We start from the raw sequence: 14,888 nt of genomic DNA, 5'->3' as shown, positions 1-14,888 counted from the left end.
ATTTCAAAGCACTATTCATGTGGCAGTTAGGGAATATGAAGTACACTATTCATGTGGCAGTTGAGGAATATGTAGTAAGCCAACATATAACTTGATAATAAACAAACCGTCTAAAAGTTTTATTGCTTTAAAACAGTGATGTGGCAAAAATACCACAGCCTACAAATGGCCCACTCCTTGAATGCCGCGGGTCTACCTTCCATGTTCAGCAATGCCTGGAATTTATGAGCAGTCACTGCAGAAAGAGATGATCAATGCAAATGTTGAGCTAAACTGAACACAAGTGCCAGCTTACTTGACTACAAAGTTTCAGTTTAATGTGCCTTGGATGTGAAAATTCAGTAATGTGCTCAAGGTTGAGATTTCTTAAGGATTGCTTCTGAACTGTATAATTAGAGATGAATCGATGTAATGATTCGACCCTCCCACTCAAGGTGGTAAATTCCACAAGACAAAGAAATTGAGATTGAAAGAGAAATTGAAAGAGAATACACTTTACAGTGCTGAACACAACAAAAACTAAAACTACAGGTTCCTGTACATTCTAGTAAGTGATCAACTGGATTTGACGGGGATCACAACGTCTTCCCCCTCAAAGAGGATTGCAGTATAGAGCATTGCAGTTTCCTTTTCCATTTACAAGAAACCATAATGAGATGATATGGATCAGGCCAGATAGTTGTATATCTGTGGGTTACTCTTATCCCGCTCCAGGTATTCCCTGTCAATGAGGCTTTCTATCCTTTTCTTCAAATCAGCTGGCTTTATTGGAAACTTGAGCTGGTTAACCAAAAATATCAAGTTGGCACTCTCCCAGATGTTAGTTACTCCAATATCCACAAACGTGAAAAATGAAAAACTACATAAAACCAAACAGGGAAATAGAAGAAATTTGGTCGCAGATGACAATTACCTGCTGAAAGAGCTCAGTTATCAAGAGGGTGTGGCTCAGCACTTTCCTTGTCTTCATTATTCGGACAATGGCTGCATCAACCTGCCAAACATCCACCATAAACCCAAATATTGTCAATCAGCCGGTACAATGATAAATGATTCAGATTGTAACAACACTAAGTTTACATATTAACAACAGAGATTAAGGAAGACCAAATGAGGTATAAGTGTATAACCTGGTATTGCCGGTCCTGGAATACTCTTTCTGTAGTACTTGTATTCTCCTCTACTGTCTCCTTCATCTGGATAGCATTTACCTGCATCCTCAAGGTGGTGTTAGAATCCAGTTTTAAGCATTCAAGCTCCACCATCTATTTCCAACAAACAGAAGTTTTACCTTTATGCGGTAGAGTGGGGCACTAAATTCTTCATTGAACACAAATGAGTCATTATCCTCCACATCTCTCCCTTTGGGGATCTGTGAACACCAATAAGCTTTCATTATTTATGAAAGAAATGGTAAGCAACAAATATATCAAGCGGACTTCCACCTTTTGAAGTACGCGAACTTTTCCGCATGCGAGCGACTGAAGGGTCCTTCTGAGCTCCTTATCCTCAACACCTGTCGAATCCTTGATGTCTTGAAAGCTAAGCTTGTGGGCATCGTTAAACAGCATCAGAACAACAGTCTGGTGCACCATGGATCAAACCCATGCAAAACAACAAAACCCCATTAATTTGAAAAACAAGAGAGAGAAGCTCAGGCTAGTAAATGATATAGGTGGAAAAGCCTCACCAGGGGGAGAGGGGAAGGAGTTCAACCCTACCTGAAATAGCGACACTGCCAGCTCCTTTTTACCTTTCGGGAACTCTGCCTTCAGTACACAATGACCAAGTGAATTTTGCCACATTAAGCGCCTCCCACTGTACTTGCTCAAGTAGAACTCCTTGAAAATGTCCTGAGGCAAAGATAGGCGGATGGGATGGGTGTTATATACCCAAAAATATATACACAGAAAGTCTATTTGTCTAAAGAATGGCAAGCAGGTATCCAGTATCACAACACCCAACTTGTCCTAACCTGATAAACATTTAGTTCATGTGGAAGCCGAACATCCATTGGTGGATATGTAGGCCAGTACCTGCAGTCGTTCAAGCAAACACCAAATCACTATGCCTAGAAAAATTATCATAATCTCTGGGTGTTAAGTCAATTACTACTAAATTCAAAATGTCTGAGTTAAACCCACCCTGTTGTTAAGACATGGACACTCAACTCAATACCCGTCGGGAGTTTTGTCCTTGCCTGGGATGATTGTTTGAAGGACTCATTTATCTCTTTTGATAACTCAATATCCTGCAAAAGCATTGGCATTACACCGCAGTTGGCATGCATCCAAAATAGGCACAACAGGATAGCATTCTACAACAGCAGCAAATACAAATCTTGAAAATAGCTAATACGGAATTCTTGGCCTAATTCCAGGATCAGCTGGATCAAGCTACCACGGTAATGGAACAGTTACAGTACACCTGATAAACATGCTATACAATTTCACTGCTAATTAGGACTACCATCATCATCGCTACCCCTCCATATTAGCATTAATACAATTATGGCCTTCTTTTATTCAATGAATGATTCTTAATCCTTCAAAGATCCGTTTATTTCACTTTCCGACAATTATAAATAACCCAACTGCCAAAATCATGAGAATAGCTATACATGGAAATAGGGGTAACTTAGTTGATGAAAAATTACTGGGAAGATTCTTTTCATCGATGAAATGTGCAGGGAGCAAAGGTCCTGTCCACTGGTGCAAAGAAGGAAAAAACACCACATGGTATTTGCACAGGATGGCTAATGCAATCCATGGTTTGAAAACTCAGGCTCAGATTGCTAATGATGGGCCTACCCAAAGTGTTAAACAACTCAAACAATGAGGCTGACTGCAGCACTGTACCTACCAGAGTTTTAAAGGGTTAATAACGTAGATAAGTAGGGAAGGGGTATGATAGGAATTATCAATTAAAGGTTGGGGACAGACTAGGTATTAACCAAAAAATAGGGATACAATCATACAACATAATTAAGGATGAAGAGAGGGTACTTTGGGAAAAGAAGGGATATGTTAACATTTAAAATGATCCACTAGATAAGATAATTTATTACAAAATAAGGTCTAAAATTTATTTTACATTCACTAGTTTCAAGTTTAAAAATATTTACTTAATTCCCAAAGTTAGATATTGTTCATGGGACCCAAGAAAAAATAAAAGCAAACTCCCTAAAATAACCCTAACCTTACTTACTGTCCATAACTGCTGAGGTGGAATCACATTAGTATTGTCTTGGAAACCAACGTGATGACCAAAGGTATTTGTTATGTCCATAGGTGTGTGCAACCATGCATTTCACTTCCACTGTATCAGTTGATGGCTCAAGACCCGGCAAGTGTGCCCCTTAGGTACGTGTTGCTCTTTCCGCTATGCCATGTCCATGGCCTATTTCGATGATTCACTTTAATGATTCTGTACACTGGATATGGTTTTACATGTCCAGATAACAGTGAGTGGGAGTTCCAAAAGTATGGCCACTAGAGTTGGAAATGGTGCTATGGGACTTATCATCTATTGCGGTTGATTTTGTTGCTTGAAGTAGATTACTCCGCTCTACAACTATCTGTCCATTTTTCTGTGATTATTGTAAACCCAAGAATGCTACGAAGCAAAACGGGTGTTGAAGTAGGAGAACCTGGATTATTGATGTGCTTTTCTTTCCTAGTAGTCTCCAAGGGTAAAATTGTCATAAATACTAATTAAAAAAAAAAAAAAAAGACAAGGGTAGATTTGTCCGTTCTAAAATAGTTTCGGCCTTGACCATTCCCGAGTTTTAGAACCTCGCTACCCATCCAGCCTTCTTGCCCCTGAAATCTCTAGATGGAAAAGTTGCCTTGTTGGACATTTTTTCGGCAGCCTCCCCCCCTTCTCCATTGTTAAAACATCTCTCTAAACAATGGAAACCCCATGGATCGATGGACACCTACCTCAAAGAAAATGGAATCTTCCTTTTCAGTTTCTCCCTTGAAGAAGAAAAGATCAGAATTGTAGGGCAAGTAGGGAAAAGGCCAATTTTTCTCAGGCAATGGGACCACTATGTACATCTTCATAAATTAGATTTCCAATCTCCACCTCTATGGGCCATTCTCCCCAACATTCCTCTCCACTACCGGTGTGAGCATGGTTTGAGTACTATTGGATTTGTTATTGGAACCCCCTCTTCTCTGACAAAAGAACAAGGAAAAAAGATGGGTTCATTTGCTCAAATCTGTATTGATGTCTCTGTTGAAGCTCTCCCTCCATCATTAATCTTGGTGATGGATGATGAAGGCCACTCCTTTGTTCAACAATTTCTATATGATTGGGTCCCTCCCAAATGCTTGAAATGCAAAGTTTTTGGACACCACACTAAGTCCTGCTCTTCAAGCAGATTTGATAACGGGTCTCAAGCTCAGAAAGATGGCTCCGATTCTCCCTCCACAAGCTTATCTGAAGTCAAAACTAAGGTCGAAATAACTTCTGATCCCACTGCCGACTCTTCTCATCTAACTGGAAGCTCCCTTTATCCTCCACTGAGGATTCCCATAGCTGCTCCAGTTGCTATAAACCAACAGAAGTCGATCTCACCTGCATCGCCGGCCAGTACTCAACAATTGCTCATCCCGAGAACTACCAGAAGCGATTCCCAAGACAGCCGTAGTCCATCCCTTGGTCCATCGTTCCTTTAAGGTGTCACCCTTGCATGCAACAGGTTTGTTGTTCTAGGCTCCCCTGACTCTCGCATGGAGGAGTTCACCCCATCTGTGTCCCCTACGGTCTCTTTGAGATCCATGTTAGAGCCTAATTCCACGTACCCCACAAGCCATCTCCTCTCTAACATCGAATCACAGCCACCTTCTTCTACCATCACATCCCTCATCCCTTCGCAGGCCATCCTTCTTCAACATCCCCTGCTCCTAACTTTTTCTCCTCTGCCCCCTTACTATTGGATTCGTCGAGAAGTATCCTTCTCACATCTCTCAACCCTATTATCTTACCTGCTCTCCTACCCATACCTAACCCAAACCCCTTTACCCGGTCCAGCTCTCTCTAACCGGACCAAGTCTAACCCATCTCCCTATACTGAGTCCAATCCCATCTTCTCTCCTCAGCTCACCACTCATCCTATAAACCCTGCACTCCCCAGCCCACCACTTATCCTGTCTCTAGGCTTGTATACTCTTTGGGGATCGGTCCATCTGCCCTAACCTTCGAATGTTACCATACCCGTCTCCCCTCCCTTTCCCAATCCTCGGGCTTCATCGGCTTCACTTGACGTTGTTGAATTGAAGATCCACCGCCTCTGCCACAGCTTGCCCTCTCCACTATCCCTAACTCTGTCGAGGCTTCCCCTCGCAAAGACATCGGCTCACCTTCTTCACCCTGGTCTTGTCGACATGTTGAGGCTTCCCCTAATATAAGCCAACCACCATGCATCAGACGTGCCTCAACCGTGCTTCCCTTTCATTGATGCTTATATTGATCATGCCTCCCTCCTTGTCTCTATGATGGAGGGCCGGTAAGGATAGGGAAGAATTCCCTGAGATGGGTCTCAAAGTTGCAAGGGAGAGGAAGAACTCGCACAAAGAAAAGGGGGGGAAGAAGAATCACACACACAGCCCTCAGGCTCTCAACACTCAAAACTCAATTCATCATTCTATTTTCTAATTAATCTATCGGTCACAAGCATATTAAATAGGCAAATAAAAGACTCCAACATGGAAACAAATCCTAAAAGGAAACTAGTTCAAAACGAAACTAAGAAACCAACTCTAAATAGGAAACTAACTCAATCTAAGAAACTGAAATAAATTAAGAAACTAATCTCTCCCTATGTATCCTACTTAAAATAAAAGATTACATAATATTTCAAAATAAATAAGATTTACTAAAATCCTACTAGACCAAGTAACCAAATATGGATCGGCCTCATCTCCGTTTGGATACCAAGATGGGTTTGGATCGGTCCATGGATGTGCATCTACATCAACTCCCCTGATGTTGAGAAAAACTCGTCCACGAGTTTTATAGAACGGAAGAATCAACACAAATCGGTTAGCATCCATCATTGCCTGTATGAAGTCACCATTGAAACCAAAATCGAATGACATGAAATCCACGACGCGAAGTTCATTGGTGAAGTGGTGACTTGGGAAAATAAAATCGATCAGTTCACTGAAGAGATCAACCGATTTAAAATTTTTCCCAAGTTGATCTTCAACTTCCAAGAGTCATCTCATCTTCTACCACAGGTGATTCATTTTCTGGTTCGTCTACCTGTTGTTCAACGGTTGAGATCACATAGTTGAAAGTAGAGTGTACTTGGGTTTTGATGTCCGCGAGCTTCTCTATGATCAATTGCTTTTGTTGACGGATATCCAATAAAAGGTCTAGATCCATCGCCTAGGTTGTGGGAATCACTATGGATGGATACTCAAAGCAAGGAGTGAATGGAAAATGGTAAATAAGGAGGTTTAAAGGCAATGGCAGAATGGTAAATAACTCTTGCTTTTTTTTTTAGGGATGCGCGGATGGCAGAATTGTAATTACTGGAATTCACAAAGGATGTCACGTGTGGGTGCAGGGGTATACTTGGAAGTGACAAAAAAAGGACAAAAGGGATAATGGAGAAAAGGAGGGTTATTACTGGAAGTGAAGTGCAAAAGAACAATTAGGAATAAGTGGAGAACAAAAAGGGCAAGACTGGAAATTCAAGAAAATATTAGGGGAAAATAAATAAAAGAAGAATTGTGGGTGAGGGACTTATCGAGGGAGACCCTTTTCTTTCTTCTTTGTCGGTAGGAGCAGCAACAGAATAGGAGTCGCTAGAGGCTGGAACAGGTTGGTCTCAGTCTCTCTCTCTTCTCGTCAGCCCTTCTTCCTCTTCTTCTTTTATTGCGTCTTCTTCATTCTTTTTTTTTCCCCTCTGGTTCAATTTTATCTCTCGACTCTCTGCTTCACTTTTTTTTTTTTCTTCTGTTTTCTGTGTTGATGTTTCCTTCTTTTTTTTTTTTTTTTGTCTTCTCTTCTCTCTTCTATTCTTCTTCTTGTTGTTTTATATTTCTCTCTCTCTGCTGCTCTGCTTCTTTTTTTGTTTTCTTCTCTGGTTCTGTTCTTCCCTTCTTGTCTTCTGCGTTGCTATTCCTTTTTTTTTCTTTTTTGCTACTGTCGGAACCCTAGAAAAGGGGCTCAACCAAAGGAAGTTGGGAGAAAGAGGGGTGCAGTGAGAAAGAGTGCTCGATTCTTCTCCGGACAAAATCGATTCTCTCTCTCTCTCTCTCTCTCTCTCTCTCTCTCTCTCTCTCTTTCTCTGATGCAGATTAATTACCAAAATAGGCTTGTTTTATTAGGAATAAGCCTAGGGTTGGGTTCCATACATGTTAGGCTTTTGATCCCATGTGTTTTGAGTGTAATAGACCACTTTTATGGGTCTAAAAAGGGGACTCTAAGATTGAGTACGGGATTACTAGTTAGTTTCCATTTTCATTAGTTTCCTTTCTAGTTGGGCTTGATTTGAATTATATTTGTTTCCTTATGAGTCAAGTTATTAATTGAGTCAAGTCATTAATTGAGTCAAGTCCTCAGTAGTTAGTTTCCTTTTTCAACTAGTTTCTAATTTCAGTTAGTTTCTAATTTCAGTTTTTAGTAGCTATTGTATTAGGAGAATATTTGGTTTCCTTTTTGAGGAACCTTCTATTTTGTAATTCCCTCCTCCATTAACATTATAAATAAAGAAGAGGAGGCTCCTAAAGGCCTAGATGATTTTGATAAAAAAATTAATGATTGTTGCTATTGTCTTCTACATGGAGATTTGTCTTGTGTTTGATCAAGGCTGATGGAATTGGTGTTTGATCCAACTGACTCTCAGCGGTGTGAAGCACAAGAGTTCCTCTTCCTTTACTCATCTTCTTCTTCTCTCAACTACACAAAGTGTTATTGATCTGCTCAAGTTCTTACAGGTATTAAATTCAGTTTTCCTTCTCAGTTCTGCCCAGAAAATTGCATACTCTATTAGCAATTTTCAGAACCTGTGTAGACCTAATTCATCATTCCATTAGTCCCCTTATTATCTGCTTCTATTCTGATTTCTGACACCCTATAATCTGAGATTGATATTCTTAATCTCAGATCTGATCTCATCCTTGTTATTAATCTGTTTTGAACTATTCTGATATTTGATATAATGTTCTCCAAGAGTATCCTGCAACATTGGGACTAGGTTGACTTGTCAATCCTAGTTCTACATTACTCTCTCTCTCTCTCTCTCTCTCTCTCTCTCTCTCTCTTTTTCTTTAACTGTTCTCAGTCTCTGTAGGAATCAGAAACGAGAATGGGAAGGAAAGAAGAGAGATGGAGAGGAAAGAATGGGGATCCTTCGGCTCTGATACCAATTGATGGAGGGCCGGTAAGGGTAGGGAAGAATTCCCTAAGATGGGTCTCAGAGTTGCAGGGGAGAGGAAGAACTCGCACAAAGAAAAGGGGGGGAAGAAGAATCACACAGCCCTCAAGCTCTCAACACTCAAAACTCAATTCATCATTCTATTCTCTAATTAATCCATCGGTTACAAGCATATTAAATAGGCAAATAAAAGACTCCAACATGGAAACAAATCCTAAAAGGAAACTAGTTCAAAACGAAACTAGGAAACCAACTCTAAATAGGAAACTAACTCAATCTAAGAAACTGAAATAAATTAAGAAACTTATATCTCCCTATGTATCCTACTTAAAATAAAAGATTACATAACATTCCAAAATAAATAAGATTTACTAAAATCCTACTAGACCAAGTAACCAAATATGGATCGCCCTCATCTCCGTCTGGATACCCAGATGGGTTTGGATCAGTCCATGGGTGTGCATCTACATCACTCTATCAAGGCTTCCCCTCGCAGTGACACCAGCTTGCCTTCCTTGCCCTGCACTCGTCAATATACTCTCTCTCGCCTCTGCCTCAGCCACCACTACAATCGACATCAAGCATCATCCCTGTTGCAGGTGCTTGTGACTCCCCCCATGTCTTTGCCGAGGCTTCCCCTCACACAAACACCAGCCCACCTTCCACTCTCAACACCCCGTAGTCAGCCTCCCCGCACCAGGAAGACATGGCAATGAAGCTCCAACCTACTGGATCGCACCTTTCCTCTTCCTAAGGCAACCATTACCAGCAATAACCGTAGGTCTAAGTTGATCCCTCTAAGTCCATGTGATCCGCCAAGTCATCACCTATGGCAACCAACAGCGAATCTTCCGCCCTACAGGAATACCGCAGGTGAAAAAATAAAAGCAAAACCTCCTACCAGGCCTTAGTCAAGAGCGGCTCAAAAGAGCTTTTTTCCCCCCACCACCCCAAGTCCTCTAATGAATTATTTGTGCATCTGGAACATACGTGGTCTCAACTCCACAGAAAAGCAAGATGAAATTCAATCCTTCTTGAAATCCTCCCATTATGCTCTTTGTTGTCTCCTTAAATCTAGAGTTCCTCAATCAAAAGCCCCTCAATTGCTCCCTCTTGGTCCCTCATTACCAATTATTCTTCCAACCCCCTAGAGGCCGCATTTGGATCCTCTAGAACCCCGCCAAGATGCATGTCACCCCCACTTTCTCCTCCTCCCAATGTATCAATCTAAACATCTCTTTCCCCTCTTCCTCCTCCTTTCATGCAATCACTATGGTCTTCGCCCACAACTGTGCCTCCAATAGAATTCCCATTTGGAACGACCTTCGGCTCCTGGCCTCTCAAGCTAGCTTTCTCCCTTGGGGCATGCAGCCCATGGCCTTAGAATCAATCCCTTCCATTGTTGATGCTTTCAACTCTTGCCTTAAGGACATCGTTATGCATGATCTCCGATGGTCTAGAACTAAGCTATCCTGGCATAACTGTAGAAGTGGTAGCAACTGGGTTGCAAGTAAGTTGGATAGAATTCTTGTCAATAACCTCTGGATCTCCTCTTTCCCTTCCTCTCATGCCCCTTCTAGCCTCCCGAGTATTTCTAACCACCACCCCAAGATCCCTCCTTGTTCAACCTTACATCTCCTTCAGTCCCAAGCCCTTTAAGTTCTTTGATATGTGGGTGAACCACCAAGATTCTCTCCCTATTTTCAGGGATGCCTGGACCAAGTCGGTTCAGGCTTTCTCCTCCCCCCCCCCATAGATTTTTCTAGAAAGCTTACGAACATCAAGGCATCTCAAGATTTGGAATTCCTCCTTTTTTGGTAACATCTCGTTTATGGTCTCTGTTTGAAGAATCAAGCTGGCAAACCAACCTTCAATCTGACCTCCACAACCCCCTCCTTGCCTCTGAAGAGCAAGTCACCTCCTTTGAGCTATCCACTCTTATAGCCAAGAAGAAAGCTTTCTCAAACAGAAATCTAGGATCAAATGGTTGGAGCTCGATAATTCCAACTCTGCCTATTTACATCGATCCCTCAAAGCCAGAACCAATATGAACTCAATTCCCAAGCTCACTGCTAGTGATGGATCCCTTCTAAGCAACCCGGATTTTATCAAATCTAAAGCCTCAGGAAACTTTTCCAACCTTTTCAATCCGCCTCCCTCGATTTCCTCCCTCACTATCTCTTCTCCCTTGATCAACCAATTCATCCCCCACCATCTTCTTGCTTCTCTCCAAGCTATTTATTCTAATGATGAGATATATGTTGTTGTCCTCTCCCATTCAACAAATCCCCTTGCCCTGATTCTTTCAGTATGGGGTTCTTTTACCTCTTGCTGGGACATCATTAGGTTAATCCCTTTAATGTTATCCGCAGCTTCTTCTTCACTCCTTAGATTAAAGGGATAAACCACACCTTCTTGTGCGTTATCCCTAAGAACGAAGGAGCCTCTTCCATGATTGTTTTCAGGCCAATCTCCCTCTGCAATCTCCTTTACAAATTCATTCATTCCGAAGACTCTAGCCAACAGAATCCAAGTTGTGGTCGACTCACTAGTTAACCCCAATCAAAATGCCGTTATTGTTGGGAGAAGCATTGCAGATTACATTATTCTCTGTCAAGAAATTGTTCGAGGGTTTGACAGAAAACCCCTCTCTCCTGCTACCCTCATGAAAATTGACATCTATAAAGCTTTCAACTCTAAACAGTGGACTTCATTTCCGATGTCCTCCATAAGATGGCTTTTCCTCCCATTTTCATCAACTAGATTTACTCTTGCATATCTACTTCCCGCTTCAACAGTAGCCCGACTAGTTTCTTCCCCTCCTCCTCTTTCCTCTTCTCCCTTGCCTTGGAAATTTTTTCTTGTTCCATTCAATCTTCCACTGACCTCCACCTCATCTTTCCCCTTCCCAAGTGCAAAGCCCTCAAGCCTACCCACCTTGCTTTGGTGAATGATCTTGTGATCTTCTACAAGGCAGACCCGTTCTCCATCCAATACATCATCTCCTCCCTCCGCCTCTTCGAAAACCTCTCCAATCTTCATATTAACCTCCTCAAATCTCACTTGTTCCTAGCTAGGGTCTAGAACTCCCAAGAAGGGTTCCCTTTCGGCATCTATGGCTTTGCTTTAGGTTCTTATCCTACCAAATATCTTGGTTCCCCTCATCCCTTCCAGTTGCGCGCTTTTAAAGTGGGGAAGATAGGATCTTAGCCGATTCTCATCACCTCGTAGGCTCTTTGGGCTGTGGTTCCTCGACACTACTTTGTGTACTTGAAAAGAAGTATTCAATTCCTCCTCACTATCAAGTAAGCTTTAGTGATATTGGATTCTTCCTCAACCTTGGAATCTTTGCCCATCACTATACTCCTATGCTTGACCTCATTCGAAAAAAGCTTCAACTCTGGAAAGGCAAGATTCTCTCCTACGCTGGTCATTTGGTTCTCATTAAATTTGTTCTCCAATCATGCTACATTTATTGGTCTGGAGTTTTTCAACTCCCCTAATTCACCATCAAAGCTTTTGAATCCCTAGTGTAATCTTTCCTCTAGAAAGGGGGAGAACGTCCAAATTCCTCCATCCCATTAGTTGGTCCAAGGTCTATCTCCCTAGACATGAAGGTGGCCTAGGCATTCGCAGAATTTAAGATGTCAACTCTGTGGGGATCCTTAAGCTCACCTAGAAGCTTGCTTCCAAGCATGAAACTATTTGGGTCCCTTGGTATACTCTACGCTACTTCATAAACACGCCCTCTAGAGTGTCGTCCTTGATCCTAACGCCTCCTGGGTTTGGCATAGCATTCTTAGCCTCCGTCCCTTGGCCATCTGTGCCATTCACACCTCTATCTCTGATGGCCTAACCAATTCCTTATGATTGAATAATTGGCCCCCTGGTCTCCTCCTCTCAGAGATAAGGCCTAGAGATTCCACTGTTGCATCCATCATCTCTAATTGGATTTGGTCTCATCCTTCCTCTTCCCCTCCCTTCTTGGACATTTGGTTGTCTTGCCTCCCCTTCCCCCTTGGCCACCATATTAGGGACGAAGTCATTTGGTCTCCCTCCCCTTCGGATTCCTTTTAGCTCCTCCTCAGCTTGGGATTTTATTAGATCCCACAATTCTCTCCCCCTTGGCAATAGATTGTCTAGTTTTTTGGGTCTCACTCCCCTTCAGATTCCTTTTAGCTCCTCCTCAGCTTGGGATTTTATGAGATCCCACAATCCTCTCACTCCCTGGCAAAAGATTGTCTAGTTTTTTGGTCATATCCCCCGTCACATTTTTGGCGAGCCCTTTCCAATTGCCTCCCCACTCAATCATTTCTTCTCTACCGTCACATCCAGGTTTCCCCATCTTGCTGTCTTTGTTGGAATGGCTTTGAATATATTAAACATAAATTCTTTTCTTGTCCCTTCACTTCCACTATTTGGAAGAATCCTCAGCTCTTGTTGGCTTGGCAGGAGAAATATTCTCCATCTTCATAGCGAATGGATCTGGATCGACATGACTTTTAGGGGCACTACTATATGTGATACTGCTGGCAAACTTGCCTTTGGCACCACTATTAACCATATTTAACTGGAACGAAATGATGTGGGACTAAATTTCCAACAGGTAATTAATCCCACTATGATCGATATAAACTCCAACACGCCGATCAAGATCAGTTTCAACAGAAAACTCAGATCTGGAAAATAAGGCTGAATAGAGGAGATTTCTATTACTCACAAAACACAACTCAGATGGAGCTGAATTTTGGATCAAATGAAGATCCTATATAAGGAAACAAACCATCAAAAATTGAGAAAATTCTGCCCGCTGGATTGAGAGAAATGCTGGTTGCAAAAAAAAAAATGAAACTTTTGGTGACTCTTCAAGAACTAGGGCTGGAAGCGTTGGATGATACTCAAAAATTTGGATCAAGTGGTCCTCCCAAGGTCCTCAACAAACCGTCAAAATCCTGCAGTGACAGATCTAGTCTAGAAGTTATGCACTCGAACATCTTCCCAAGAAAACCATGTAACTGAAAATAGATAAGCTGTCTGTGTGTCTTCTGATCAGCAATCTTAGAGGGCTTCAAGTCTTCAAACAATCTTGTAATAACTCTAAAACCACTCTCACAAGTTAGAAAAAAAAAAAAGAGAATGGGCATCTCATTCCTTAGGTTTTAGGTATCTCATGCTCTCAGGTAACAGCTATCCCAGCCATGAGTAAACACTCAAATTCATAAACTTTAATCTATCTTTTCAGGATAATCAATGGATTTTAAATAGCCTTACAAAACTTAGACATAAAAAAATAACAGAAAAGGAAACTAAGGGACTAAAATAAGACTTTCTAATTTGTGCCTAACTTTCTAACCAAGTAAGAATAAGTTAGAAACTAACAACTGAACTCAGAAAGGAAACTAACCTAAGTTATAGAATAGAAATTATTTGCCTAACAAAATAGGAAACTAACTTGGACAATAAAAATAGAAACTAAATCCTAGGCTATCTTGGCCAATTCAATGGCTGCTGGAACTCCTCTTTGAAGCAGTTTTCTTCAACAATAAGGGACAGTTGTATGTATCTTCTAGAAGATCTTCTGTTAAAATAAGTTGTTGCAGGGGCAGTATGGCCTTTTCCCCCTTCCACTGACCCTAAACTAACTTGTAATTTTGGCTCCTCTTTACTTATTATAAATAAAAGGGCTTGTGTGGTAACACAGATCACTCAAGAATTCTACCCTAGTTTGGCTGTTAACATCTTCATTGAGCAAAATCTGCAGGAGTTACTATTCACGTGAGCGGTAACTCGTGAACAGTGTTTTTCAGCTTTCCTTTTGGGCTGGTTAGATGGGGCCAAGGTGGGGCCGGCTGGTCCAACATTGGACTTGGTTCACTGGGGTCAGCAGCCCCTTCCTTGTGCAAGCTTGCTCTACATCACGAAACCTTCATAGATGGACATCCCGCTCCTTCAACAAGATTTGGAATGACATCTATTTTGATGTTAGTTCTAAATTAAAGATGATTTCTCCCCACCCCAATAGAGACTCCCCAAGGAACAGGCTCATTGTTTGTCTCCTGGGACCTTCCCCCATCCATTTTCTCCCCCCCCCCCCCTTGGTTAATTTGTTGGCCTTTGTTCTTTGTATTTTCTTTTTCTTTTCCCCTAGAGATGTATATCCTTCTCTCTTTCTCTTCTTTGGTAATGAATTTTTTATTCACCCTGCACATGAACAAAGACCATGAACCTAAAATTCACTTTCTTACATAAGAAACAATATTACTAAGTCTCTCTCCATTTGAGCCTACCAACTCCAGCAAACTCTCTTCCAAAAGCTGTATTGAAATCACCACCAAAAACCAAACCCCATCATTCCAATGTTTTATATCCTCTTAACTCAGAAAAGTTCACCCCCCACTGCAACTCCTAATCAACTCCTCCATTTGAACCATAGATGATGGTCATAAAAAATTCACCCTCTCATCCTCTCCTTTCAATTGCCACCCAAATAGAGAAG

At 41.6% G+C, this 14,888-nt stretch overlaps 1 protein-coding gene across 1 annotated transcript in view; it reads right to left on the bottom strand.

The window, feature by feature from the left end:
• Positions 1 to 337: 337 nt before the first annotated feature.
• The window catches only part of LOC122080042 (cullin-4), a 53,755-nt gene continuing 39,204 nt past the window's right edge, over positions 338 to 14,888 (bottom strand). Inside the window, exons 10-17 of the mRNA XM_042646911.1 lie at positions 2,145 to 2,251; positions 1,976 to 2,036; positions 1,722 to 1,853; positions 1,446 to 1,583; positions 1,292 to 1,372; positions 1,131 to 1,211; positions 914 to 994; positions 338 to 780 (exon numbers count right to left, since the gene is read on the bottom strand). Of these exons, the coding sequence (XP_042502845.1) occupies positions 667 to 780; positions 914 to 994; positions 1,131 to 1,211; positions 1,292 to 1,372; positions 1,446 to 1,583; positions 1,722 to 1,853; positions 1,976 to 2,036; positions 2,145 to 2,251 (795 nt within the window). The 3' untranslated portion in view covers positions 338 to 666. The remainder of the gene's footprint in view (positions 781 to 913; positions 995 to 1,130; positions 1,212 to 1,291; positions 1,373 to 1,445; positions 1,584 to 1,721; positions 1,854 to 1,975; positions 2,037 to 2,144; positions 2,252 to 14,888) is intronic.

This window comes from Macadamia integrifolia, chromosome 1, assembly GCF_013358625.1.
Source record: "Macadamia integrifolia cultivar HAES 741 chromosome 1, SCU_Mint_v3, whole genome shotgun sequence".
Lineage (NCBI taxonomy): Eukaryota > Viridiplantae > Streptophyta > Magnoliopsida > Proteales > Proteaceae > Macadamia > Macadamia integrifolia.
This window is presented reverse-complemented; position numbering and strand designations above follow the sequence as displayed.